The sequence below is a fragment of the Mandrillus leucophaeus genome, unplaced genomic scaffold, assembly GCF_000951045.1.
Source record: "Mandrillus leucophaeus isolate KB7577 unplaced genomic scaffold, Mleu.le_1.0 Scaffold578, whole genome shotgun sequence".
Classification (NCBI taxonomy): Eukaryota; Metazoa; Chordata; class Mammalia; order Primates; family Cercopithecidae; genus Mandrillus; species Mandrillus leucophaeus.
This window is the reverse complement of record NW_012106230.1, coordinates 1663567-1691358: the sequence shown is the minus strand read 5'-3', so window position 1 is coordinate 1691358 and position 27792 is coordinate 1663567. Positions and strand designations below refer to the sequence as shown.

General features: G+C 34.9%; 2 protein-coding genes across 2 annotated transcripts; one reads left to right on the top strand and one right to left on the bottom strand.

The window, feature by feature from the left end:
* Nucleotides 1–7184: 7184 nt before the first annotated feature.
* LOC105552900 (olfactory receptor 5T3) lies at nucleotides 7185–8277 on the top strand. Its single transcript, XM_011998726.1, has one exon. The coding sequence runs from the start codon at nucleotides 7255–7257 to the stop codon at nucleotides 8221–8223; it is 969 nt and encodes a 322-aa protein (XP_011854116.1). The 5' UTR covers nucleotides 7185–7254; the 3' UTR covers nucleotides 8224–8277.
* A 12785-nt stretch (nucleotides 8278–21062) lies between these two features.
* Nucleotides 21063–22047, bottom strand: LOC105552899 (olfactory receptor 8I2). Its single transcript, XM_011998725.1, is given in 3 exon segments — nucleotides 21063–21466; nucleotides 21468–21638; nucleotides 21640–22047. Coding segments are annotated over 3 exon segments (570 nt in total). The 5' UTR covers nucleotides 21675–22047; the 3' UTR covers nucleotides 21063–21102.
* Between the last annotated feature and the right edge of the window lie 5745 nt (nucleotides 22048–27792).

The window sequence follows — 27792 nt, the reverse complement described above, 5'->3', positions numbered from 1 at the left end:
GAAATCAGTGGGCAGATACTTGATTTACTTGGAAAAGACGACAAATTAGATATCATTTCAATCCTGAGCCTGATTTAAATTGGTAAATCCTCAAAGATACTTGATTTTTACATGAAGCTTACTAAGAAGTAAAATATTTGGTGTAACCTACCCAGGTAGAGAGATCTGGCCAGGCCCAGACCCAAGGTTTCTGCTCGAAGCATGCTGGAGTTTTTCAAGTGTCTGAACTCTCTGAAGACCTTCACGCTGAATATGTTTGTTTCTAGATCCCAGTCCCCAAGCATGACAACAAGATTTTCCAAATAAATATCTGATTCCCTGGGGAAAGACAGACAAACAGATTCATTAGCCAAGATTCCACTCAAAATTTTACCCAAAGAGTGAAAATGTGGAGATTGCCTAGGGACTCAGATAATACTATTAAATAAAAAAGAATCCAATTACTCCTATATAAAATGAGAATTGACACTACTGGCCCTGCGTTGAAAAAATTAATAGATAGAAAGCACTGGATTCTGGCTTCAGTGGTCAATTTTAATGTGAATATTGGGAACAGAACTAAATGTAACCCCCATATTCTGCATCAAGAGCAACTTCTGACATATAAGTCATAAAAACCAAGTGATATAAAATATAAATTCAACATGTTAGTGGTTATAAAAAGTGAATATCAATTTTTAATTAACTTCTTAATGTGACCAGAAGGGGTATTAAAATTCTTATTATACTTATCATATATTTGGTCTTATTTCTAGTGATTAATTAAAATTATTTGGTTGGAAAATATGTTTTTTATATGATCCTGTGATCTTCCCTCAAAGCATACAGAAACATCGTAAGTATATACTGATAGCATTTCTTTTTTTAACTGTGTGGAGTTTTCTAGTCTAAGCATTGTAGATGCAAAAGGTACATCTGCAATTACATTCTAGACACTATTTCCATCACTCAAATTAAACAATACTTTTATATTAAATGCTTTATTTAAAAATAATTGATCATTAAATACAATCTAAATTTGCAGTTAACCTATTCTCTCATTTCCATTTCCTCCATTCTATTCAGAATTAACCACTTTTGACTATCACAACCTTTTTTTTATTATTATACTTTAACTTCTGGGGTATGTGTGCAGAACGTGTAGGTTTGTTACAGAGGTATACATGTGCCATGGTGGTTTGCTGCACCCATCAACCCATCATCTACATTAGGTATTTCTCCTAATGCTATCCCTCCCCAGACCCCCAGCCCCTGATAGGTCCTGGTGTGTGATGCCACACCCCACCACCAAGTGTCCATGTGTCCTTATTGTTCAACTCCCATTTATGAGTGAGAACATGTGGTGTTTGGTTTTCTTATGTTAGTTTGCTGAGAATCATGGTTTCCAGTTTCATCCATGTCCCTGCAAAGGACATGAATTCATGCTTTTTATAGCTGCATAGTAATCCATGGTATATATGTACCATATTTTCTTTATCCAGTCTATCATGGATGGCCATTTCAGTTAGTTCCAAGTTTTTGCTATTGTAAATAGTGCTGTAATAAACACATGTGGGCATGTGTCTTTATAGTAGAATGATTTTTAATCCTTAGGGTGTGTACCCAGTAATGGGATTGCTGGGCCAAATGATATTTCTAGTTCTAGATCCTTGAGCAATCAACCACACTGTTTTCCACAATGGTTGAGCTAATTTACACTTCCACCAACAGTGTAAAAGCATTCCTATTTCTCCATATCCTCGCCAACGTGTTGTTTCCTGACTATTTAATGATCGCCACTCTAATCGGCGTGAGATGGCTATCTTATTGTGGTTTTGATTTGCAGTTCTCTAATGACCAGTGATGATAAGCCTTTTTTCATATTATTTCTAGCTTGATTTAAAGTTAAACACATGTGACTCTTACTTTCACTTGAACACTTGGTAGTTATTGTAGCATTATTAATTGGGTTAATTTCAATATTGTGTGTCTCAGGAAATCGGGAGACCCAAAGTCTGGGAGATTGATTGATGAAGCTTGCCTTCCTATATGGGCACAGTTCATGGTGCCTCAAAACTACTAAAATAGTAATCAAAGGTTACTAATCACAGATTACCAAAATATATAATTATAATAAAGTTTTAAATATCACAAGAATTATCAAATGTGACATGGAGATACAAGGTGGGTACACATTGCTGGAAAAATGGTGCCAATAAACCTTCAATTTCCAAAAAAGAATAAAATCCCACAAAATCTGCAAAGATCAATAAAGCAAATTTCAATGAAATGAGCTATGCTTGTATAAGCCTTAGTACTATCTGAAGTTTCAGGTATCCACTGGAGGTCTTGGAATATATCCCCCATGGATCAAGGGGTACTACTATATCATATGTTTATATATGTATTTATGTTTATACACAGTCCTATACATATGAGGTGTGTATATATATAAATATGTGTGCATATACATGTGTATATATGTGGATATATATGTATATGTATGTATATACATTTGTATGTACATATGGTATGCATATATACATATGCATGTGTATATATGTATCTTTACATACATATATACACACGTAGATACACACACATAAATATACACAAAACACATACACATGCCTAGACTCTAAATAAATTTACATTGGTAGACCAAGAAGGCATAACAAAGTTATTACATTTATTTAATTCTCCAGATATTCTTGAAGGGCAACCGGATTAGAAACTGTAGATCTAATGAACGGTTTTTTTACTTTGTAGGTAAGCATATTGAGACTAGAATAGGGAAATAATTTGCATAATTGTTCACGTATTTATAATTAATTTTGGGCCTATTTTAGGGAGAAACAGAAAACTTGTATCAGGGACTATAAACACCATGAAGAGAAACAAAGGCAAAGAAAGGGATGAAATATTATGTTGTGGCAAGCTTTGGACATATTTTAGAGAGGGTCTAGACTAACTTTATGATGTGGGGATATCAGAAACAATATCTGAATGAAGTGATGTAAAATGACACTGAGAATTCTTTTCAGTGACCCACTTTTAAAGATGAGCAGACAACGAAGATTACCTTTTATTATGTCAGAAATCAATTGACCATATATATGTGAATCTGGTTCTGAACATTTTATTCCATTTTATTAATTCAAGTGTATTTTTTTACCCAATATCTCACTATCTTTGCTATTTTAGCTTTGTGGTAAAGTCCTAAAATCAGTCGTATTCACAGATTATGTAAACATTCCAAATTTATTCTTTTTCAAAACTGTTTTGACTCCCTTAAGTTTTTCTTTTCACTTTTACATATAAATTGTAGAATCAACTTCTCAATGTCTACAAAAAGTTCTTACTTAATTTTAACTGGAATTGCACTGAATCTATAATGAGCTCATGATCTTAATTAATGGATAGTTCACAGTCTGCCTTCCAGTATCAACTTTCTTTTCTTTATATTTCACATTCAGATTCCATAAACCAATATTTCCTACCTACCAATTTACAATCCCTGGCTATGGAGCCCAGCTAGACATCTATGTATTTTTCCATAATTTCCCCAAGACTTGCTTATGTACATAGCTAGGTAGTAGCTTATACATTAGTATGTAGAATTCCCCAAGACAAGACTAAATTCAACTCAAAAAGTTTGACCTTTATCTCTGCCAGAGCTCTAATATTCTAAGGTTCTATTATATAGAACATTATTATCTGTACACTATTCCCTCTCTCCTGTCAATATTTCCTATTCATGTATTCGTATTTATCTCTTCTCAAGGAATAGAACACTCAAGGAGTCTAAATCTGCTTCTCATACAACTTAGAAGTATAGCACTTTAAAGTTAAGAAAGCAAACTTTATTAAAGATTGTAAATCCTGTCATAAGTTACGCTTCCATATTATTTTATCACATGTCTCCTGGATTTCCAGAGAATGTGCATGTTATCTTACCAGAACAAGCAAACTGGAAATCAGAGAATTTATTATCTTACTGGCATATAGCTATTTAGCATCAGAGTTGGGACTATATCTTGTATCATTAGGTTTCTTTTCCACTGATGGATCACTTTTTTTTTTTCCAGCCAGAAGCCAAAGTTCCTTCAGGTAATCATTTTCATCATGTAGTTATTACTCCACAAACATTCACCTGTTTACTATTTTAAAAGTATTCCTGATACCTTTCTGTCCCAGAAAAGAATTAGTGTGTTTCTTCAATGGACCTCCCTGAGGACTTGAAGAGCTTGAGAAGCTGGTATAAGAATCCACATGCATAACATTAATCACGTACCTAACTGAGTGAACAGTTTATTTCCACAGGTAGGAGGAAAACCCCTTTATTACATACAACATATTATAGAAGCTTTATTATGTTTGAAAATATATGCTTTAATATTTAAATATAAAAGAGGATTCTATTAATCTCAAAATTTACACCACAAATTAAATCATATGCCTCCTAGGATATATATCACAGAAAATATAAAGGACTTCCTACATATTTTGGTGAATAGAGTCATAAATTAGAAATTTAATTTTTTCTGATGAATAGTCAAAATGGCAGCAGGATTAAGGGACAATGTTTCACATTTAGAAAAATTATTAGCTAGAGAGAAAACTAACTTTCAACTAGCTTTTGGGTATATTTCACTTTGGGTTCAATTTATTTTATTTTCTGATACAGGAATACCAGAAAAACTTAAGTTTATTATAAAAGTTAGGTAATTGACTAAGAAGCAGATTTAGTTATTTTAAATTTTCATACTCTATTTAAGCTTAATATCTTTAAATAATTTAATAACACAAAAATGCTATTTTACATAGTTTCTAGGACATAACATTTCTAAAACTATGGCGGGTTACACCAGGGTTGCACCACGGTTCTATTAAAATATTGATTTTGTAAATTCCTGTTTATATTATTATACAAATAAAAATTTAAGTCATAGTCTATATGTATTATTCACATGTAATATAAAAATTTATTAAAATTGATCTTAATGCATCTCATAAAAAAGAACTGTGCAATCACCTCATGTTTATGTAGTTGAATGAGGTATACGTGCAAGTTTTGTCCAGTCTTAGTTATCCTTTAGTTTGGAAGGAGAAGTAATTTTTCCAAGTTTATGCTGCTAAACATGACATTTTAATACAGGGTTTTAGAGTCGAAGTATAGTTCCTAGTATTCTACAATTGCCTTATTTCAGATATCTTAGGAAAATAAAGTCTGGAACTGTAATGTAGCTGACCTTTCTCCTGTATGTGGTGGTAAATATGTATTTTGTAATGGACTCCTTTGGTAGATTATTAGTACATTTTTCAAAATTCACTGGCATATTTTTTTTTTGAATCATGTTTCTTGTCTGCCTAATTCCTGTTCGTTCCTGAGTCTTGTCAGTGAATGTTTGTAAATATCCCATTGATTCTTCTAATAATGAAAGAAAGAGATAGAGGAGAAAATATAGGAGAAAGAGAGGATAGGAATTTGTATAACAGAACTGTATTTTTTATGACTCAAAAATACATTAATACATATTTAAACTATTGATAACTTTGTAAGCTATTAACATAACACAAAATTACTTAATATATTTGTGTATGTGTGTGTTCTCACGAGTAATATGTAAGTAGTCTGGATTTACACAGAAAGTGGAATTTAACAGAATTATACCTTTTACTGTAGAATTTTCTAAGAATCACATGAGAATTTGTTTTGTTCTGTAGTCCTTCATTTATGAGGGTATTTATTTTGTATATTAGAAAAAATCTTGCACATGGATCTGTCAGAAAATTTCTATAACAATATATAAAAATACCTGGCCTTTCTCTTCTTTCTAAAAGTGGTTTGAGTCTTATTTGTTCATTCTCTTCTTAATGCATGGTCATCTTAATATGACAAAATTTTGGTATGTTTCACATCATGAATACAAATCATTTGTAAGTCAATGAATTCAGTCTGGACCTACATATGTGAAAATTTTAAAAGGAGTGATAACTCTACAATCTATGACATGCTAAAAGAAAAACTAAATTACCTTGCTTAAATCTCCCCTCTAATTTTACCCCTAAATTTAGTGTGTGTACTACTAAACTGTTTCAATAACAGGTTTTCAGTGTAGATACAGGAGTCCCTTTAACCTTGCTACCTTATTTTCTTTTATTTATTTATTTTTGGTCACGTAATTGTCTTTCTTCATACTCCTCAATGTGAAACAGAATGATAATATTAGGAAAGAAATCCAGATATCAAACACTACTTTCTTGCAAATAATGTTATTTTTTTAGCCAGATATTCTATAATTTTTATTGGTTATTATTGGTGATTTTTAATTTCATAGTAATTTTAAAAACTCTAAAAGCAACTATAATATAGCAAAAGAATGGCAATGATTTATTTTTAACAGAAATATGTTTTAAAATAACATCCAAGGACTTTGCAAAAATGACAAACGTATGAATTATTAGTAAGATGCATCTCACATTGTTATTAGGTTGAAATTTAAAAACAGTTATGATAAATAAGATACAGAGGCCAAAACTGACAACTAGGTGGTATATATTTCAGGAAGAAAAAGTCCTGAAAATAAAACATATTGCACTGTTTGTAAAGAAGTTACATCTATCTCTAGAATATGGTCTGCTCTTCTATTTAATGGAACAAGATAATTGCCAGAACAGAGTACGTGAAATTGTTTTATTTGAAAAGGCTGCTGCATGCAACAAGTTGAAATGTATGTCTGACTTATCCCCATTTTCTAGTCATCTGGAAGCCTTTTAAATTGTGTAATTTTGATATTTTTAAAAACTTAAATTGAACGGTGCTGTGAGTGTGGTTTTTCCTATTTTAAAAATTGTGAACATTTACAAACGACATCTCATGTACTTCATCACAAATCTAAGACTGTACTCAAGTGTGTGCTTTCCACTATGACATATTTAGTTTTAAATATTTCTACATTCAGTAATCTTTGTGAGCTTTAGGACATAATATGAGAGCAAGCGGTAAAAATTTCAGCAGAAAATTAACTGGAAAATAAAATCACTTTAATTAGCACGGTTTTTTAAAAACATGATAAATTTAGCCAATAAATTTACATATTTTTTCCTTTTACTTATACAGTGAAATTCATCTCTTTGGTTCCAATTACTTCATCATAGTCTATTCCATTACTACCAGGGAAATTATTATGCCCTAAGAAATAAAACAAGGATACGACTGAATGGACTCCATTTTCACAGGCTATAATATTTATAATCTAAGTAAAAACTGAAATGAACAAGTTGTCATCAGGTTTGGATATATACAAGATTCCACTGAAGAACAAGACTGAAGTCACCATGTTTATATTGACAGGCTTCACAGATGATTTTGAGCTGCAAGTCTTCCTATTTTTACTATTTCTTGCAATCTATCTCTTTACCTTGATAGGCAATTTTGGGCTGGTTGTATTGGTCATTGAGGATTCCTGGCTCCACAACCCCATGTATTATTTTATTAGTGTTTTATCATTCTTGGATGCCTGTTATTCTACAGTTGTCACTCCAAAAATGTTGGTCAATTTCCTGGCAAAAAATAAATCCATTTCATTTCTTGGATGTGCAACACAGATGCTTCTTTTTGTTACTTTTGGAACCACAGAATGCTTTCTCTTGGCTGCAATGGCTTATGATCGCTATGTAGCCATCTACAACCCTCTCCTGTATTCAGTGCGCATGTCACCCAGAGTCTACGTGCCACTCATCATTGCTTCCTACATTGCTGGCATTTTACATGCTACTATCCATACAGTGGCTACATTTAGCCTGTCCTTCTGTAGAGCCAATGAAATTAGGCATGTCTTTTGTGATATTCCTCCTCTCCTTGCTATTTCTTGTTCTGACACTGACACAAACCAGCTTTTACTCTTCTACTTTGTGGGCTCTATTGAGATAGTTACTATCCTGATTGTCTTGATCTCCTATGGTTTCATTCTGTTGGCCATTCTGAAGATGCATTCTGCTGAGGGAAAGCAAAAGGCGTTCTCTACATGTGGCTCTCACCTAACTGGAGTGACAATTTATCATGGAACAATTCTCTTCAGTTATATGAGACCAAGTTCCAGCTATGCTTCAGACCATGACATCACAGTGTCAATATTTTACACAATTGTGATTCCCATGCTAAATCCCATCATCTATAGTTTGAGGAACAAAGATGTAAAAAAGGCGATGAACAAAATGTTGAAATTGGTTTACACATGAAGAATATTTTTAAAATTGAGTAAACCTGAAAAAAATGTTGAGTGTCAGAGTTCACATCTCTATATTTTAGGTAAAGTATTTGCATATCAAAGAATAGTTTCAAAAAAGCATTAAGCAGCCTGCCAATGCAGCATTTTCAAATTTAAACAAATTGCATCACATACATGCCAATTAATTTGTTCAGAGATCTATATTAAATATTATTTGATATATATTGTTGTTACCAATCACACACTACTAACAACAGCTTTCACAGTAAGTAAAAATCAGTTATACACTTATAACTAGTAAGTGAATCCTACAGAATCCTGGGAATTGATAAATGCTTACATGGCTTATTAAAAGTTTTTGTATTCATTGTAGAGTTACTTCCTTAATCTATAATCCCTAAGAAGAAATATCCAAATTTTACTTTACTTTCCCTAAATGTGCCTTCATAAACTGAGATCTAGTCAAGCTTCTAAACATGCCTTTAGCTGTGTTTATTTCTACATCCTAAAGTTTTTCCATGATTAAATGTTTTCCTTGCCCCTTTTCAGCCACAGAAGTTGACTGTATTCATTGTGAAACTATATTGGTTGTAAATGCTAATATTTCTTGAGAGTGTTCTGAAGGCTCAGGAAACACTATACCCCAGGAATGAAACCACAATATATGTATAAATGACTGCTCTAAGGTCTGACAAACTAGCATGTCCTTGCTCACTTTGTAGTCCTGCCATTATCTTGTATCTACTTTATGTGTAAGAAATGACTGCAATGTCATCCTTCCACAAAATTTACACCTAGTGAACAAGCCTGCAGAATGGAAATTATTTTGCTTTACCTCTACACATCTGGCTCTACTTTATGAATTCCACTTTAGTAAGTTTTGTTACAACATTGGAAGATTCATTAAAAATGGAAGTTGTTTTTCAATAAAACACACACTTGTCCCTCCAAGGATATTTTTATGTGAATTAACCAGAATGATCCAATCATAACATAGTAACCACACTGAAAATTTCAGACATCAGTTTCTAATCTTTATTAATCAATTATGCAAAGAGAACCTAACCCTGTCTATGTGAACGAGCAAATGCTTGCAGCCAAAATCTGTACTAAATTTCCTCTTAAAAAAATAAAACCTTTTAGATACAAAACCCTGATTACACTGTAGACAAAATTTTCTTTTAAAATAATAAGCTATTTGAATATACAGAATCTTAAAATATAGTTTTCTGTTTATGATCTTTTGGGGACAGTGTTCTGGAAGAAAATTAAATCTGCTTCAAAAATGTGTCTAAATAAATAGCTGTCTCACAAAATTTAAAATTTCTGCAGAATTCCAGAATCATTTACTTTTTTGGAGGGGTTTTCAAATTATGGTGTCAAAATTGTTGGGCAATGTTTTAGTCAAGGTTGCTATCTCCTTTTTTGTTGTTTTGTTTCTCTTTCAAATTAGCAAAAATAGTCATTCTTTGAGAAAGGAATAGGTGAGCATTAGGTAAAATGATGCACTGACATACGCCTAAAAATATCTGGTTAATAATGCATTCAAAAAACTCATTCAGAATTTGTCAAGTTAACTAGTATGAAAAGTTTTACTATCTCTCTTTTTATCCTAATCGATTAGAAAACAAATGGTGTGAATAAGCAGTTTCCAATGACCTGCTATTTGTTCAGGTCAAGGTGAAAAAATGGTGTATTTAACTCTCATGTCAATAAAACATTATGTTACATATCTCAGCTCAACTACCTTTTCCCCCAAAAGAATTTTTTGACTCACTCTGACCCCATGGAGCCTCTCTCACTTATCACAGTTGCTATTTAGCATGTGGTGTTGTGAGTTTATAATACATTATCCAGATCTACCATGATGCTGACATTGTAAATTGCATAAAAACAGGAATTGGGCCTATTTGTCCTCAAAATTGTATCCCTGAGTCCTAAAAGAGTACCTAGAATTTATGGTTTGCTGACAAAATATTTGTTAAATAGTGAATACATGAATGAATTATACTTAATACCAATAATTAACATATGCTTATTAGGTATTGGACAATCGTGTAAATGTTTTTACGATATTAACTTATGTAATTCTCATAACTTCAGGAAGTGATTGTAGTAATACCCTTTAACAAAGTTGAGGAAACAGCAGCTCAATACCACATAACTCTAAAAGGTGATGTCAGGAATCACATCTAAGCTGTCTGGTTACAGAGTTTCTGTTTTTAAGCTTGTTATACATGGAATGAAAGAACAGATTTATCTTTTCACTTTACCAACTTTATTAGTCATCTTCCAGAGAGCATGATTGAGAGCATTGAAGCTCTTCATTAAGTCTGTGGCAGAAATAAGAAGAAAAAGGAATGTATTTTAAAAGTACTGAAAATGTGGTTTCCACTGGATTTGGCCATTCATTCCATTCATTGAGATGTAGAAGTTTCAAGAAATCAGTATGTCAAAGCGGTATCTGTACTCTAATGTTTATGGCAGCATTATTTGCAGTAGCCAAGATATGGAATGAACCTAAATGCCCATCTACAAATGAACGCATAAAGAAAATGTCACACACACACACACACACACATACACACACACAAATGGAATATTATTGAGAAATAAAACAATGAAATCCTGCCATTAATGACAACATGGATGAATAAATGAGTGAAATAAGCCAAGCACAGAAATACAAATACTGCACAATCTCACTCATATGTAGAATAAAAAAAACAACCTTTATTTTATAGAAGTAAAAAGTAAATGAAAAGTGGTTATCAGAGGCTGAACAGGGTAGTGGAGACTAATTAAATGAGGTTAGTTGATTTATATAAAATAACAAACAGGAAAAGTAAGGTCTGATGTTTTATTACACAGTGGGGTGACTGTGGCAGTAACAGTATAGTATGTATTTTAAGATAGCTGGCAAATAATATTTTAAATGTTATTCTACAAATAAATGATAAATTTTTAAAGTGACATTCTAACTACCTTGATATGATCATTTTACAATGTATACATGCATTGGAACATCACAGTGTACTCCGTACATAAATATGTACAATTATTTTTGTCAATTATAAATTTTAAAGTTCATTAAAAATAAAAGTTATTGGAAGTGAAATTTCATCTGGATTTGACAATTCATTTTATTTGCTGAGACCTTTTGAATTTGCAAGTTTTGAGCCTATATGATAAAACAAGACAAAGATAAAAAGTAAAAGTGAGAGAAAAAAAAAGACAGAAAAAGGAGAAGAAAGGAGATAGAAAGGAAGGGGACACACCGGAAAGATGAATATTGTAGAAGTTCAGTGGATAAGATCGGTTATATGTACACTGATTCGGAGGTTCCATTACGTTTTTAATGCATAAAACTAAAACTCCAGAAGAATATTGCAGTGGTGAGTGGAGAGTTATCCAGAAAAGAAACATTTGAAACCACAGTATTGGGTGGGATTTTAAATGATATACGGGACCTCTGCTTCCACACAGAATTTGGAAAGCAGCAACTAAATTCTTCTCACTCTAACAACTTAAAAAGCCAAGTAATCTACAAAATTATACCCTTTCATGAGTCTGTCAGAGAACCAAGGTTCAAAACATCCAAGAAATCTGAATACCAAGGAAGACCAAGTTACTTCAAACGTAGATGAGATGCCTGAGCATCTTTCTTTCACCGCGGGCAGAGAGTGTGAGATGTTTGTTCACCATACAGACAGGAAGAAATTACTGACTATATACCCAAATGATTATAAACCTTTCTAGTATAAAGACACATGCACACTAATGTTTATTGCAGCACTATTCACAATAGCAAAGACTTGGAACCAACCCAAATGCCCATCAATGATAGACTGGATAAAGAAAATGTAGCACACATATACCACGGAATACTATGCAGCCATAAAAGAGGATGAGTTTATGTCCTTTTCAGGAACATGGATGAAGCTGGAAAACATCATTCTCAGCAAACTAACACAGGAACAGAAAACAAACACTGCATGTTCTCACTCATAACTGGGAGTTGAACAATGAGAACACATGGATACAGGGAGGGGAATATCACATGCCAGGGCCTGTCAGGGGATGGGGTGCCAGAAGATGGATAGCATTAGGAGAAATACCTAATGTAGATGATGGGTTGATGGGTGCAGCAAACCACCATGGCACATGTATACCTACATAATCAACCTGCATGTTCTGTGCATGTATCCCAGAACTTAAAGTATAATTTTAAAAATAAAAGAGGAAATCAGCTTAAAATTAAGGAATTTTAAAGGCCAAGTGAGAGTTATTGGGAAAAGCATGAAGTCCTAGAATAAAAGAGTTTGCATTCACTCCCCAGGTCTTCTCTGCAGGCCCCCACCAAGCATGTACAAAAAAATAATAATAAAATTAAATTAAATTAACTTCTTCCAATATCAATGTTCCTGGTTGTCTTTGACTAAAGAGCAGTGAAAATTACTGGAATAAATGCTTTAGTGGAGAGGGTAAACACCATGCATCAATATGTGAGAAATATCAGAGATGGGAAATATAAATAAAAACTCATGCTCACAGTCACAATATCTAAGACAAAGAATTTCTTTCACAAGCTTATCAGTAGATTCAGTAACTTGAGAAAAGTATTAGTGAACTTGAAGATAAAGCAACATAAATTAACCAGAGAGAAAAGTTAAAGAAAAAATACGGAACTAAAAGTTATCAAAAAAACTGCAGGACAACATCAAACAATCTAATATACATACAGTTAGTGTTTCAGAACAAGAATCAAGGGAGAATGGATCAGAATAAACATTTGAAGACAAAATGGTCAAGAATTTCCTAAAAATAAGAAAGCATAAAATCACAGGTACAAAATACTCAGAAGACCCAAGGAAGGACATGTGTTAGTCAGGGTTCTCCAGAGAAACAGAACCAACAGGATGTATGGGGGAGAAAGAGGGTGAAGGATTCATTACAAGGAACTGGCTCATGTGATTCTGGGAAGCTGGCAGTTCCAAAATCTGCAGGTTGGGTCATCAGGCTGCAGATCCAGGATTACTGATAATCTAGTTGGAACCCATGAGCAAAGTGCTGTAGAACCAGGAAGAGCTGGTGATGTAGGCAAGATCTGAAGGCAGTCTGCTGGAGGATTAGCTCTTGCTCTGGAGAGGCGAATCTTTTTGCTCTATGCAAACCTTTATCTAATTGAATAAGGCCAACCCACATTATGGAGGTCAATAGGCATTCCTCAAATGCCACCAATTTCTGTTAATCTCTCCCAAAACATCCTTAGAGTAACAAACACATTAATGTCTGACCAAATGTAAGCACATCATAGCCCATTTAAGTTGACACATTAAAATTAATCAATACACGTGTACCCCTTGTCAACCTGGCAGTTATATGCATTCCCTTAAAGCATACCTGATCTCCAAATGAAAACAAAAATAAGATCAAACTTCTACCTAACATGATATTTCCATTCTTAACAAAATTAAAACTGCTCTCACCCTCTCCCCTAGAAGAGAATGAAAAGTCCTTAGATGATGTTTACTTTTTTCCCTTGATATTCCATACTTCGAGCACCATGCTGTAAAAAGTGGACAATATTTAAATAATGTGATGGAAATCCAATGCATTCTACTCACTTAGTCCATTTTTTGCTTCTCAAACAGAATACCTGAGACTGGGTGATTTTTAAAGGAAAAAAAAAAAATTTCCCACATTTCTGGAGACCGAGAAGTCCAAAATTAAGGTGGCAGCATTTACTGTTTGGTGAGACCCTTCTTGCTGCATCCTCACATGGTAGAAGGTGGACAGGAAAGGGAGCAAGCTTGCCAAATACTGAACGAAGACTTTTAATAAGCCTTAATTTCATTAACAAAGAAGGAGCCCTTACAGCCTAATCACCTCTTAAAGGTCTCACTTCTTAATACTACCATATTGGCAACACCTGAATTTTGGAAGACACACATTTAAAATATAACATTTTGCTTTTGCCCCAGGACTCTAAAATGCATGTCCTTCTCACATAAAAAATACATTTGTTCCATCTGAATAGCACCCTGAAATCTTAACTCATTCCAAAAGCAATTCAATCCTAAAAAACCTAGAGTTTTATTTAAATCTGCTCATGTATGGGAAGGGTCAATATTGTGAAACTGACCATACTGTCGCAGGATACTTGGGGTGTTGCTTTGTCAGCCTGAAATCTCTGTGGCCTTATGCCTGAGTATTGCTCACACCCACTGGACTCATTTTATCAACTCTGCCTGGCAGTCTGCCCTCAGCCTGAGCTCCTGTCCGAGGACCCACGCCTGCCAAGGGAGAGCCAGACACAGAGTGGCAAGGGGCATATGAGCAAGCGAGAATGAGATCCAGTCACTACACACAGCCAGGCACACTGGCTGCTGCAGCTGGGCAGGCAGCTCCAGGTGCAAGCACAGGTCCCGGCTCTGTGCGAGGCTGTGGTTGGATCAGATGTACCACGAGCAGCTTCCACACTGTGGGTACCTGCATCTGAACAGGGGGAGTGTGGTAGTGTCTGAAAGCTTGGAGACGTCAGAAACCATGGAACCCCAAAGAGGACGTTATAGCCCTGGCTTGGGGTGTCACTAGGTCTGGACTGCCCAAAGGGCTGCAGCTCCTCTCTCCAAATCATTGCCTACAATGTAGCAGGGGAGCATGTTTCAGCCCTGTTTGTGTTACAGCTCTTTCAGTCTCATCATTTGGTGGTCCCAAGTTCTTGTCCCACATCCAGGAAGAATGAGGCACATTGACAACTGGGGAGTGAACAAGGAGGCAGAGAAGAGCTTAATTGAGCAACAGAACACCTCTAAGGAGACCTGCAGTGGGTAGCTTCTTTCCGCAGGCAGATAATCCTGACAAGTGTCCAGCTCTCAGTGGAGAGAAGAGCCATAGTGGGTAGCTCCTTTACATAGGCAAGTCATCCTAATGAATCAAGGAGACCTGAAGTTGGTAGCTTCTTCCTGAAGCTGGTAGTTGGATTTCTGTCCAAGTCTGGCTGAGTCTGGGGTTTTCATGGGCTCAGAAAGAAGAAAGTGCATGCTGATTGGCCCATGGGCGGCCATGGAAGGGCCCAGAAAAAGCAACGTAAGTTCTCACTCCAGGTCATAGGCTCCACCCAGAACTGGCAGCCCAGGCCCCTAGGCTTCAGGCCATCCCTGGCTTGAAGGTGGATGGAGACCTGCCTCTTTCCGCCCAGGAATTTGTCTGTCTCTCGCCATCTAAGGCACCCAGGCTGTTTGTGCCAAGGGGTGCCTGCAAGCCCATGGCAAGCCACCCTCAGCACAACCCACAGCCTCCCTCCCATGCTCATTGGTGCCCAAAGTCCAGAGGATGCCAAGGCAGCAGGGGGCTGGTGTGCTAGTGCTGCCCTGAGTGTGCACAAACCTAGATGGGTTGCAATAGTGCCCAGGCTCGACCACAACTTTGCTATGCCCTGGAGTGGGAGCAAGGAGTGGGGCGAGGCAGGGAGCAAAAGCAGGCACTTTAAAGCCTGTGGGGGCAGGGGGTCTCCTAGGCATTCAAGCACAGGGATGCCCAGGTCTGGAGCCACAGCTTAGTGGCTGCAGCTGTGCCTGGGAATACATGGCTCCCATCCTGCCAACTTGGTAGTGGGTAGGGCTCCTGCCTGTTCCTGGCCCACTCTGGCTCTGTGGAGCACAAAGTCCTGGCTGCCTCCCTGGCTGCAGCTGGTGTCTTTGCAGTGGCTACTCCAAATGGACTGCCCTTGCCATCAATACTGCCCAAAGCAATATACAGATTCAATGCAATTTCTGTCAAAATGCCAACTTTATTTTTCACAGAATTAGGAAAAACAATCCCAAAATTCATATGGAACCTAAAAACAACCCAGTTAGCCAAAGCAATGCTAAGCAGAAAGAACTAATCTGAAGGCATCACATCACTGAACTTAATATTATACTACAAGGCTAAAATAACAAAAAAAGCGTGTACTGGTATAAGAATGGACACATAGACAGATGGAACACAGAGAACCCAGAAATAAAGGCAAATACTTACAACCAACGCTATAATAACAGAAAAAGCACGTACTAGTATAAGAATAGATACATAGGCAGTTGGAACACAGAGAACCCAGCAATAAAGGCAAATACTTACAACCAAGGCTATAGTAACAAAAAAAGCATGTACTAGTATAAGAATAGATACATAGACAGATGGAACACAGAGAACCTAGAAATAAAGACAAACACTTACAACCAAAGCTACAGTTAACAAAAAAAGTATGTACTGGTACAAAAGTAGATACATAGACAGATGGAACACAGAAATCCCAGAAATAAAGACAAGTACTTAAAACCAACTGATCTTTGAGAAAGCATACAAAAACATAAACTGGGCACAAGACACCCTATTTAATAAATGGTGCTGGGAAAATTCTTTTCATTCCACCTGTAAAAGAATGAAACTGGATTTCTCTCTCTCACCATACACAAAAATTAATTTAAGATGGATGAAAGATTTAAATCTAAGACCTGAAACCATAAAACTTTTAGAAGAACACCTAGAAAAATCTCTTTCTGGCATTGACCTAGGCAAAGAATTTATAATTGGGATCCCCAAATTAAATGCAACAAAAACAAAAATAAATAAATGGGACCTAATTAAACTAAAACGATTCTGCACAGCAAAAGAAACAATCAACAGAGTAAACAGACAACCCACAGATTGGGAGAAAATATTTGCAAACTATGCATCCAACAAAGGACTAATATCCAAAATCTACAAGGAATTCAAATCAGCAAAAATAATAATAATCCTTTCAAAAAGTAGGCAAATGACATGAAGAGACATTTCTCAAAAGAAGATATACAAATGGCCAACAAACATATGAAAAACTGCTTAACATCGCTAATTATCTGATAAATGCAAATTGAAACCCCCATGAGAGATCACCTTACCCCAGCCAGAACGGCCATTATTAAAAAGTCAAAAAACAATAGGTGTTGGCGTGGATGTGGTGAAAGGGATTGCTTATACACCACTGGTGAGAATGTAAATTAGTTCAACGTATACGGAAATCAGTATGGAAATTATTCAATGAACCAAAGGTTATTTTGGTGAGGAATGTATCTTTTGGACTTTCCCAGTTTGGGTTAGTAGATCTTAACAGGCAAATTCACGTCAACTTTTCAATATCTTTAACGTTTACATCCATGTTTCTACAGAAACAAAGCAGGGACTGCACGTTTAACTCGCTGTGGGCCACCTTTTGGTCCATATTTTAGCCAAACAACAAATGTGTTAGAGTCTTTTCTCAGTCTTTGAGCTGCAACATTAAATGCAGTATCTCTGCTTACTGGACTTGTACCAAAAAATTTGGTCTGATCCAGTATTATATTCCTTTCATCATTATCTTACATCCTTAATATCCATTTCCAAACATATTCTCTGAATTTCAGCCTGTATGTATTATGAAACCCAAATACTTCTTTGAGAGTATAACACACCTCTACATAGTTTACATTTTGTCCCTCACCTATAGGATGCTGACGGCAAGGTCATTGCTCACTGCAGCCTAAACCTTCCAGGCTCAAGTGATCCTCCCATCTCAGCCCTCTTAAGTAGGTGGGAACATAGGCAGTTGCCGCCACGCTATTTTTTTTTCTTTCTGTAGAGATGGGTTCTCAATATATTGCATAGGTTAGTCTTGAACTCCTGGACTCAAGTGATCCTCCCACCCTGGCCTCCCAAAGTGATGGGATTATGGGCATGAGTCACCACATCCAGCCTCATTCGTGTCTTTAAAATTAAATATATTAGACAGCCAATTGCAGAAATTCACAGAGCTACTAGTTTTAAAGGTTAGCAAGTCCAACATTTGTAGGTTGAGTTGGCAGGCAGGAGACCCAGAAAGGCTACTGTTTCAGTCTGAGTCCATAAGCAGCCTTCCATAGAACCAGAAAGAGTCAATGTGGTTGATAATGTCTGAGACAGTCTTTTGAAGAATACCCTTTTCTTTGTGAGAGGGTGGTCATTTTGTGCCAATCAATCGATTGGATGAAGCTCACCCAAATGATGGAGCGCAATCTGCTTTATTCCAGTGCCACAGATTGGAGCCATGTATGATGTTAGGCCTTCTCTACGAAGGTTTTTCCTCTTCAAAATATCAATATATTTGAATGACCACACAGCACAATGATGTGCAGACAGGCAGGCTAAATAATTGTTCAAAAAATAAATATATGAAGCAACTTCCTTTAATATATCAATTTGCTATATTTAATATTACAACATAATTGAATTTTTGTCATCATATATACATTTTAAATACCAGTAAAAATTAGGTCACAAATTAATATTATAAATCATTGAAAAATATGTGACAAGGGTCTTGAACCAGATCCTTTATTTTTTGTTATATTCAATGTTTTTCAAATTATTAATATGTACTCCAGTATTCTATCAGGATTAAATTTAAATATTCTAAATTTAGTATCTTGATTGTGATTTTCTTCTGTCTACTCTTTATGACTTTGAACTATTTTTTTAAGTAAAGACGTTTCAGAAATTATGTGATCTGTTAATACCCAAAATTACCAATTATACTATCACAATACTATTTGCTACATCATAGTGGGCTTAATATTGCTTTAAATAAATGAAATAGAGAAAAGCTATGATGTTAAGCACTTCAGCTAAATTTGTCTTTAAACCAGCATTTTTACTAGATGCCAAAAGATAAGTTTTCCTGGTTTAGCCTATGTCAATATTAGCCTATATTGAAAAGATTGAGAGTTATAAAGAGTAAATGACTATGTAAGAAATTAATAATATAGGATCAGCTTTGAAAATTAATGTAAAGCCACATCTATAAATACAAATTTAGTAGAAGACATAAATCTCCAGATATCTTGAGTTTGACATTGAAACACTAAATTTGCAAACAAGGAGATAAATAATAGGCATTTATTGAGCTCTTGCTATAGAAATAGACTTATGTACACATTGTTTTATTGCAACTTTGTAGTAAATCTCACAGCTATCAAGTGCCAGAGGCAAGATTAAACCTCCTGTCACCCAAATCATGTATGCACTTTTCACTGATTTATTGCCTTCTATTAGACCTTGCATACATTCTGGAAGTTACATTCCACCCCCACCCACCATCCCCCCAGTGAAATAAAACAAAACATGATTCTCGAGGTATCTGGAATTTTTAACCATTGAAGCTAGAGAAACGATAGAAATAAGTAGCAATCCTAAGTGACTTCTAGATACCATGGCTAGCAAAAATAAACTTAAGGTCATTTTTTATTGTTTTTCTTGTTATATCAAAATATAAGTGCTCATTAGTTGAATAAGTTAAATATGTTCTTGCCCTTTCTTGGTTAATTCCTGATTGTTCATACTTCAAACTGATCTGTTTTCAATTCTTGGCAAGAACTTTGCACAAATCAGATGTGTAGGAATACAAATTATTCACCTATACAATGATCAAGAATTAATGTTTTCTACAGTCTGTTTAGTAGCTAAAATGTTTAGTACAAAATAACATATTTGATCTTGTTTTCTTAGATTCTAGCTACTAAAATCATCTCCTAATGATCTGAAAATTTCTCTCACCTGTGGAACAGCAAATGCAGGTTTGATTTCTTAATAAATATAGTTCATATAGATTGTTTATATCCAATTACTTGAATGCTGATGAAACTCACAGGAGATATGTCCAAGGAAAGCACCATCTTTCTTACCTCACACACAGGAACACATACATACACCTTTTCTTCCTTTAGTGCTGTAGAATTAACGAAGTTTTCCTTTTGATCTGGAGATGCAAGAATCTCTGTTTATATCCAAAATACTCTAGGAATTATGTTACTCCTAATGAGACATCTATAGTTAATGAGAAATTAAACTGTCCTGTTTTTTATAGAAATATATGCCATAAACAGAACACTTTCCTATGTAATCTAAAATTGTGTTCATACATACACGATCAAGAACTTAACTGTTAGGGGCAAAAGACTCCATATTATCAAGAGATTTCTCTATACTGCCTGGTATCTGTTGTTCCATTAGTGATTGCACTGAAATTATTTCAATCTTTCATTTTTCATTGTGGCTAATATTTGCTTTGTTATTTTTTGTTTGTTCAGTTCTGTACTCTTTGCTTTCAGGTGATCAGCTGTCACTAAATATTTTTAGTAAAATTTAGCTGTTCTTATTCCTTCATTTTTCATTTTCTACTCTCAAGTTGCCAATAGCTGAGAAAACAGAATGTCACATTATATTGTCAATTTAGTTTCTTTTTAGTTTTAAAAGAAATTTTTATTTTTTTATGGGTCCATAGCAAATGTGTGTATTTATGGGGTACACATGAGCTGTTCTGATACAGGCATGCAATGTGAAATAAGCACATCTTGGAGAATGCTTTATCCTTCTTCTAAGACTTTATCCATAGAGTTATTATGTTGGTGCAGAAGTAATGGCAGTTTTTACCATTTGTTTTTTGTTTGTTTTGTTCCATTATGACAAAAACTGCCATTACTTTTGCATCAGGCTAATACAATCCAGTTACATGATATAAACTGGGCACAGAATGACAAAAATTACATGTTCTCAATGTAATAATTTTGAACCTGTTTCAGCATGATGGTATGCTCACATATGAATGTTCGGATGCCTCTTATTTCCTTGTACATTTCTATGCCTGAATAATGTATATGCTGAATTGACCTCCAAATACAGTGAGTTAGTGGTCCATATAATTAAACAATAATTTAACTTACAAACCGCAAGACTATAGTCCTCATTTAGTTTGTGTTATGCTTTTTGAGGTTACTCTATTTTTCTAGTTGTTGGCATAACTGAATTCCTGAAGCCATCCACGTTTGTTTTAATTGTAACGTACATAAATTTGTCATGGGAAAAGTTTTCTATGTATAACTCTCAGAAGAACATTTTTTACATCTTTGTTTCTCACACTATAGATGAGTAGATTCAGCATGGGAATGACAGTCGTGTAGAATACAGACGCTAACTGTGCGTGGATCAGGGATGATGTGTTATCAAGTTGCAAATAGGTGAAAATCAGGGACCCACAGAAGATAGTTACACCCGTGAGGTGGGATGTGCAGGTGGAGAAGGCCTTCTGCCTTCCTGGTGCTGACTGGTTCTTCAGGATGGCTGAGATGATGGTGATGTAAGTGACCGTGATAAGGAGAGAGCTAAGAAGAGTGAATCCAGCTAAGACAAAGATCACCATTTCTGTGCCAAATGCATCCACAGGACAGTGCTAAAAGAGCTGTGGTGTCACAGAAAAAATGATTGATGCTGGAATAACAGAACGCCAAACTACTTATCACACAGACAGATATCAGAGAATTTGTGAAGCCTATCACATATGGCATTACTCCCAGCCAGTGGCACACTTTCTGAGACACGACTACTGAATAAGGGATTGCAGATTGCTACATAGCGATCATAGGCCATTGATCCCAGAAGGAAACACTCACTACACACCAATCCAACAAAAAAAGTACATTTGAACAAAGCAGCCAACAAAGAAGATAGATCTCTGATTGGATTGGAAATTCACCAATTAGGCATTACAGTAGAGCAGTAAAATATGTCAATGAATGCTAAATTGCTCGGGAAAAAGTACATAGGGGTATGAAGCTGAGCATCAATTCTAATTAACACGATCAGTCCCATGTTTCCCAAAATAGTGAATAGATAAATGAAGAGAAACATCAAGAAAAGACTGACTTGTAATTCAGGGTGATTTGCAAATCCAGAGAGGATGAAGACAGTCACCTCAGTGAAATTGTTGCCAGCCACTTACATCAACTTAAGTCAAAGGCCTACCTGCTGAATAACAATAAGGAAAGCTAGAGAAGGATTCAAATCTAAAGGCCCTATAATAAGAATTGACTCAGACTCCAACAATGAAAGAGTTACAAATGGAAAGTAAAATTTAGTGATTTCAAGTTAGTTAGGGATTTATGCATAATTTATTTTTTACAAACTGACAAACATTAATAAAAAAAAAGTTCACAATTTTGTGGACTAAAAAACGTATCTGGAAGGATGTCTAGGAGGAAAGATTGCTCCTGAGATGTACCATTCTCTGCCCCAGTCTATCATCGGGTCTTGCAACTTAACGAAAATAATTGTATCTAATGAATATACCAATTTATCTAATGAAATTAATTTTATCTAACGAATATAGCAATTTATCTAATGAAATTAATTGTATGACTCTTAGAAAAAAATAAAACCCATTTAGAAAAGGAAATTCTATAATTTGTGAATTTAATAATTCCTTTGTGTTTCAGTCTTATTTTCTTAACATCTAACAATTACTTCACAGAATTATTTTAGGAACTTGATAAAATCTTAGATGGATATAGCTATTTCCTTGGGCTCTGTAAAGCTTTTTATATTTTGTTAAGAAAAAAACAGAAAAGAGAAAACTAGAAACATCCCGCTCACTTGACATGTTAATGCTAAAACTTCTTATACTTTTATCTCCTATCATGTATTCTTTCTCTCTTTGGGTGAGATAAGACCAAATGTCTTGCTCATCATGAAGGGCATTTTTTTAGAACCTGATGGAAAGACGCAGACATTAAAAAATAGAAAGTGTCTCGATGTGAGAAACAAGCAAATAATACTCACAGTCAGGCAGATATGCAAATTTTAGGGGGGAAGAAAGGTAATAAAATTAAATATGCCTGGTATTCAATCATCCAAATGAAACATCATTTTTTTTTTAAGCTATCTTCCACTTATTTTCAGGTTTGTTATATTTGCTTCATCTATAATTCTGAAACCCATGAATTATCAACATAATGACTTGGATCTGTTGTTGTTGTTACTGTAGTTACTTAGCATACATCTCTATTTCCTATATAATGGATCCTAAATATTATGATGTTGATGAAAAAACATTGGTGGTTTTGATGATAATATTGGGTATTATATATATTACCTTCCATTGATAGGATAAAAATAAGAGCCAAATTAACTTGTTAACTTGTTGTTTCCTTGTGCATTCTTGAGAATGGAAAGTTTATATTTTTTGCTCAAGCCTAGATTCTTATTTAGAATTAGTTTTGGTCTCAGTGTATTTCTAAAGCAATCCCATAACAAAAGATTTTCTTCTGAAATCCTGTACGTTAAGCAGTATTCTTATACCTGGAACTCTTCCTCCAACACTTAAACTCACCTAATAAAGAGGTTAGACAATTATCATCTTTGATCTCTTGAGATTCCTATCTTAATTGTACTCTAAGGTCTCTTCTTAATTTGTCTGGGGTATATCTCCAATGTAAGTGTTTGGAAATGTATAATCTTCATTTTTGTGTATTCAGGTAAATGGCAGAAGACATTATTAAAAAATTCAATTGATGTAGCTTTAAAAATCATGTTATTTACATGTTATTGGTAGATGTATACATGAAACATTTATGAAACATTAAATCATTATGAAAATAAAGGTGACATATGATGTTAGGGTATCTCAGATAACCACTGTTTCCCAGATAACCCTCTTATGAAACTGAAGTAAGCTTTCCTACTCACTAACTCTGTGCTGTTAATATGTGTTGAAATTATATTACCATCTGTGTCAACAATCATAGATGTGTTTACTTTAAACTCAGGCATTCAGTTATTTTTAATTGTGCTTGATGGTATATACATAACATCATTGTCTGATAATACGTATGCCATCTAAGAAAATGAACAAGAAACCTATGGTACAAATCAAACTCATGCTCTCCGTTTAATGCTCAATTTATGAGTAAATACAATATTTCTCACAGTTGTATTCACATTATCATCATTTTTGTTTATTTGTTTCAGAGCAGCTTCCTAGCCTACACTGCTATACAGATTCTGGTTTATTAAGTTTGGTATTGACCCATAAAATTAAATTTTTCAAGATGCCCCACATTACATGGATTATACTTTGACAAACACTAGCTTGGAAGGATCTCTCAGACTTACCTAATTAAATTCCTTTTCTGCTGTGATTGTTTCATTCTCCTTATTTCTTGTTTTTAAAGGCGGCTTATTTTTAATTGGCAAGTAATAACTGTTTATATTCATGGAGTACGTAGTGATGTTTCAAAACATAATATATAGTGACCAGGTCATACATACCTGTCATCTCAAACATTCACCATTTGTGTTGGGAATATTCAATATCCTCTATCCAGCTGTTTGAACCTACATAATATGTTATTGTTAACTATAGTCATTGTACAGTAGTACAGAACAATAGAAGACATTCCTTTTCTCAAGCTGTGATTTTATATCCTTTAACAAGTATCTTCTAACTGTTACATAATGAAACAAGACAGATATTTGCATGGGGAAAAGAAAAATAATACATTTTTCCTAGCAACAGAAACCATCTCTCATATCACCTGTCACGTTAGAGATTTTTAAAAAGTAATAAAATCTATTATAGATGTGCCATCTCACTCACTGATAATCAACATTATCAGGTATTAGGACAAAATAAATGGCATACAGTAGTCCCCCATTTTTATCGTTCTACTTTGTTGTTTCAGTTACCCTTGGTCAATCAGTCTAAAAATATTACGTGGAAAATTCTAGCAATAGACAATTCAGAGGTTTTAAATTGTGCATTCTGAGTATTGTTGTAATGGCTCCATTTTATTAGTAGTTACTGTTAATCTTTTACTGTGTCTAATTTACAAATTAATGTTTATCACAAGTATGTATGTATAGGGAAAAAAAGTGTATATTGAGTTTGGTAGTATCTGAAATTGCAGGTATCCTCTGGGAGTTGTAGATTATTTAAAGATAAGGACAGACTACAGTAATTCTTTCCCCTACTACGTGTTCAACTTGATAAAACAAAATTTTGAGAGAATTGGGCTATACACGTTCAACCTCAACTTTTCATCTACTCTTTTACTTATTTGCTCAACACAAATTGATTAAACATCTATTAGATGGCAGGCACTATGCTTTGTGTGGGACTACAAATATGAAAATGATATCATTTCTCCTTTCACACTACTTAGAGTTAATTGCCTGTTTCAAGATTCAAATTTTGTTTCAGCTTTTTAATATTCTTACATTTGGTGAACTAATATGTACAGTGATCACAAATAATTGCTATAGGGGCTATTGTTGAAAATATTACAGGAAAAATAGATATTTAATAACGGCTTAACTGAATTTACGTTTTCCTACACATCTATTTTGGTTTCTGTCAATCAACTCTGTTTTTACCTTTCATTAACTACTGTATTTTTACTAATGTTCACTTAATCATAGTGTGAACATTAACACTTAAGAAATGTATAGTGATAAAATATTAGCTAAACTACAGACTTACTAAATTTCACCAAATTTTCCACTGAAGTCCTATTTTCTCTTCCAGGATCCAATCCAGGGTGCCACCTTGTGGTTAGTGTCATGTCTCCTTAGGCTATCGGAGTCTGTTCCTGTTCCATATTCTTCTCTTTCATAACTGATATTTTAGTACCTGTCACGTATTTTATAGGCTATCCTTCAATTAAACTTTGCCTGATGTTTCCTACTGATTAAATTGAGGTTTTTCATGATTGGGAATAGTTCCTGAGAGCCAATCTGTATACCATTTTCCATTTTCTCACAGGGTATATGTGTTGATAGGTAATATTAGTGATATTAAATTTGATCACTTAAAGTAGTGTGTGCTGGACATTTTTACTGTAGAAGTATAATTCTTTTTGTATTTGTTAAGTATTTATCGGGGGAAAGCTAATTTAGACTATGTAAATATTCCATGACTACTTTTTTTTTTTTTTTTTACCATTCACAATGTTTGTTGCTTATAGCAATTATTACTGTGCAATTTTGGTAGAAATTTACTATTTCCCTTACTCTTTCTATATATTGGAATTCTGTAAGGAAGAATTATTTCTTCCCTATGTATTTATTCAGTCTTCTATTTAAATCAATACACACTCATAATTATTTTACTTTTTTTTTTTTTTCCTTTGGGGGACCGAGTCTCGCTCTGTTGCCCAGGCTGGAGTGCAGCGGCACGGTCTGGGCCTCACTGCAAGTTCCACCTCCCAGGTTCATGCCCTTCTCCTGCCTCAGCTTCCCGAGTAGCTGGGACTACAGGCACCCACCACCACGCCCGGCTAATTTTTTGTATTTTTAGTAGAGACGGGGTTTCACCCTGTTAGCCAGGATGGTCTCCATCTCCTGACCTCGTGATCCGCCCGCCTCGGCCTCCCAAAGTGCTGGAATTACAGGCGTGAGCCAGCGCGCCCAGCCAATTATTTTACTCTTTGTGTTATCTCAAACTGACATCATTTATTCTCTTGCTCAAATCGTTCTAGCTTTGCTAACAGAATCACCATCAAATTGGCTCCTGGGCTCTTTGCTCTTTGAACATGTCCCTGTCTTTTAAAATTATTTTTGTCATTGGTGTTTTGTTTTTATTCCTTACACTCTAGCAGCACAAAGTGTTCCAGGTCATCTTGTATTTTCCTGGATTCAGCTCTAAAATTAACCACTTCTCCAAGGAGTCTTGCTTTTATGAGACTACTGCATGTAGAAAACAGGATCTGAACAATATAATACTATTATATGTGTACTTGTATTTTCCCTTTAATAAGGATTCACACGTTTTGAATACTTTTACATTCTCAACATTTTGCTATTACAACTTTTCAGATAATGACTTTATGCTATAGTAAAAAATGTTTATATTTGGAAGCCATAATTCTGAATTTGTGTCCGAAAACATATGCTTACTTTGTGACCACATGAAAGTTTCTTAAGCTGTCATATCGTCAGTGTCCATGTTTGCAAAGTAACAATACTATACCTGCTTCATGTGGCTGTGAATATTCAATTACATGTTATATATGAAGCATTTAGAATGATATTGAGGATATGATAGCTATTCAATAAATATCTATCCTATGTTGGTAATACAAGTGACTTTATAATAATCTATTGTATTTACACATCCCCATTTATTCAACCATTTTCTCTACTGTTGGGTATGTCTATTAATCATAGTTTTAACTTTTTTTTGTTTTTTTAGATGGAATCTTGCTCTGTCGCCCAAGGCTGGAGTACAGTGGCGTGATCTCCGCTCACTGCAGCCTCTGCCTCCCAGGTTCCAGCGATTCTCCTGCCTCAGCCTCCTGGGATTACAGGCACCCAGCACCATGACCAGCTAAATTTGTATTGCTAATAGAGACGGGGTTTTCACCATGTTGGCCAGGCTGGTCTCGCACTCCTGACCTCAGGTAATCTGCCCGCCTTCGCCTCCCAAAGGGCTGGGATTACAGGCATGAGCCATGGCGTCCGGACTTTAAAATGTTTTTTATTGCGAAATATGCATAAATTTATTTTCTTCAAATAAAGCAGCACAAATTCTGGGACTAAAACTATGACTTCTCATGACCACTGTGAGACATTTTAGAATGGCTGGACAAATGTTTACTTCTGTGAACACAGTCCCCGACCATCAGTTTCATAGCCTTGTTTACATTCACCATTTATATCTTATCAAGCTCCATATTTAATGGAACTTGATAAATCAAAGATATTTTTTACTTAC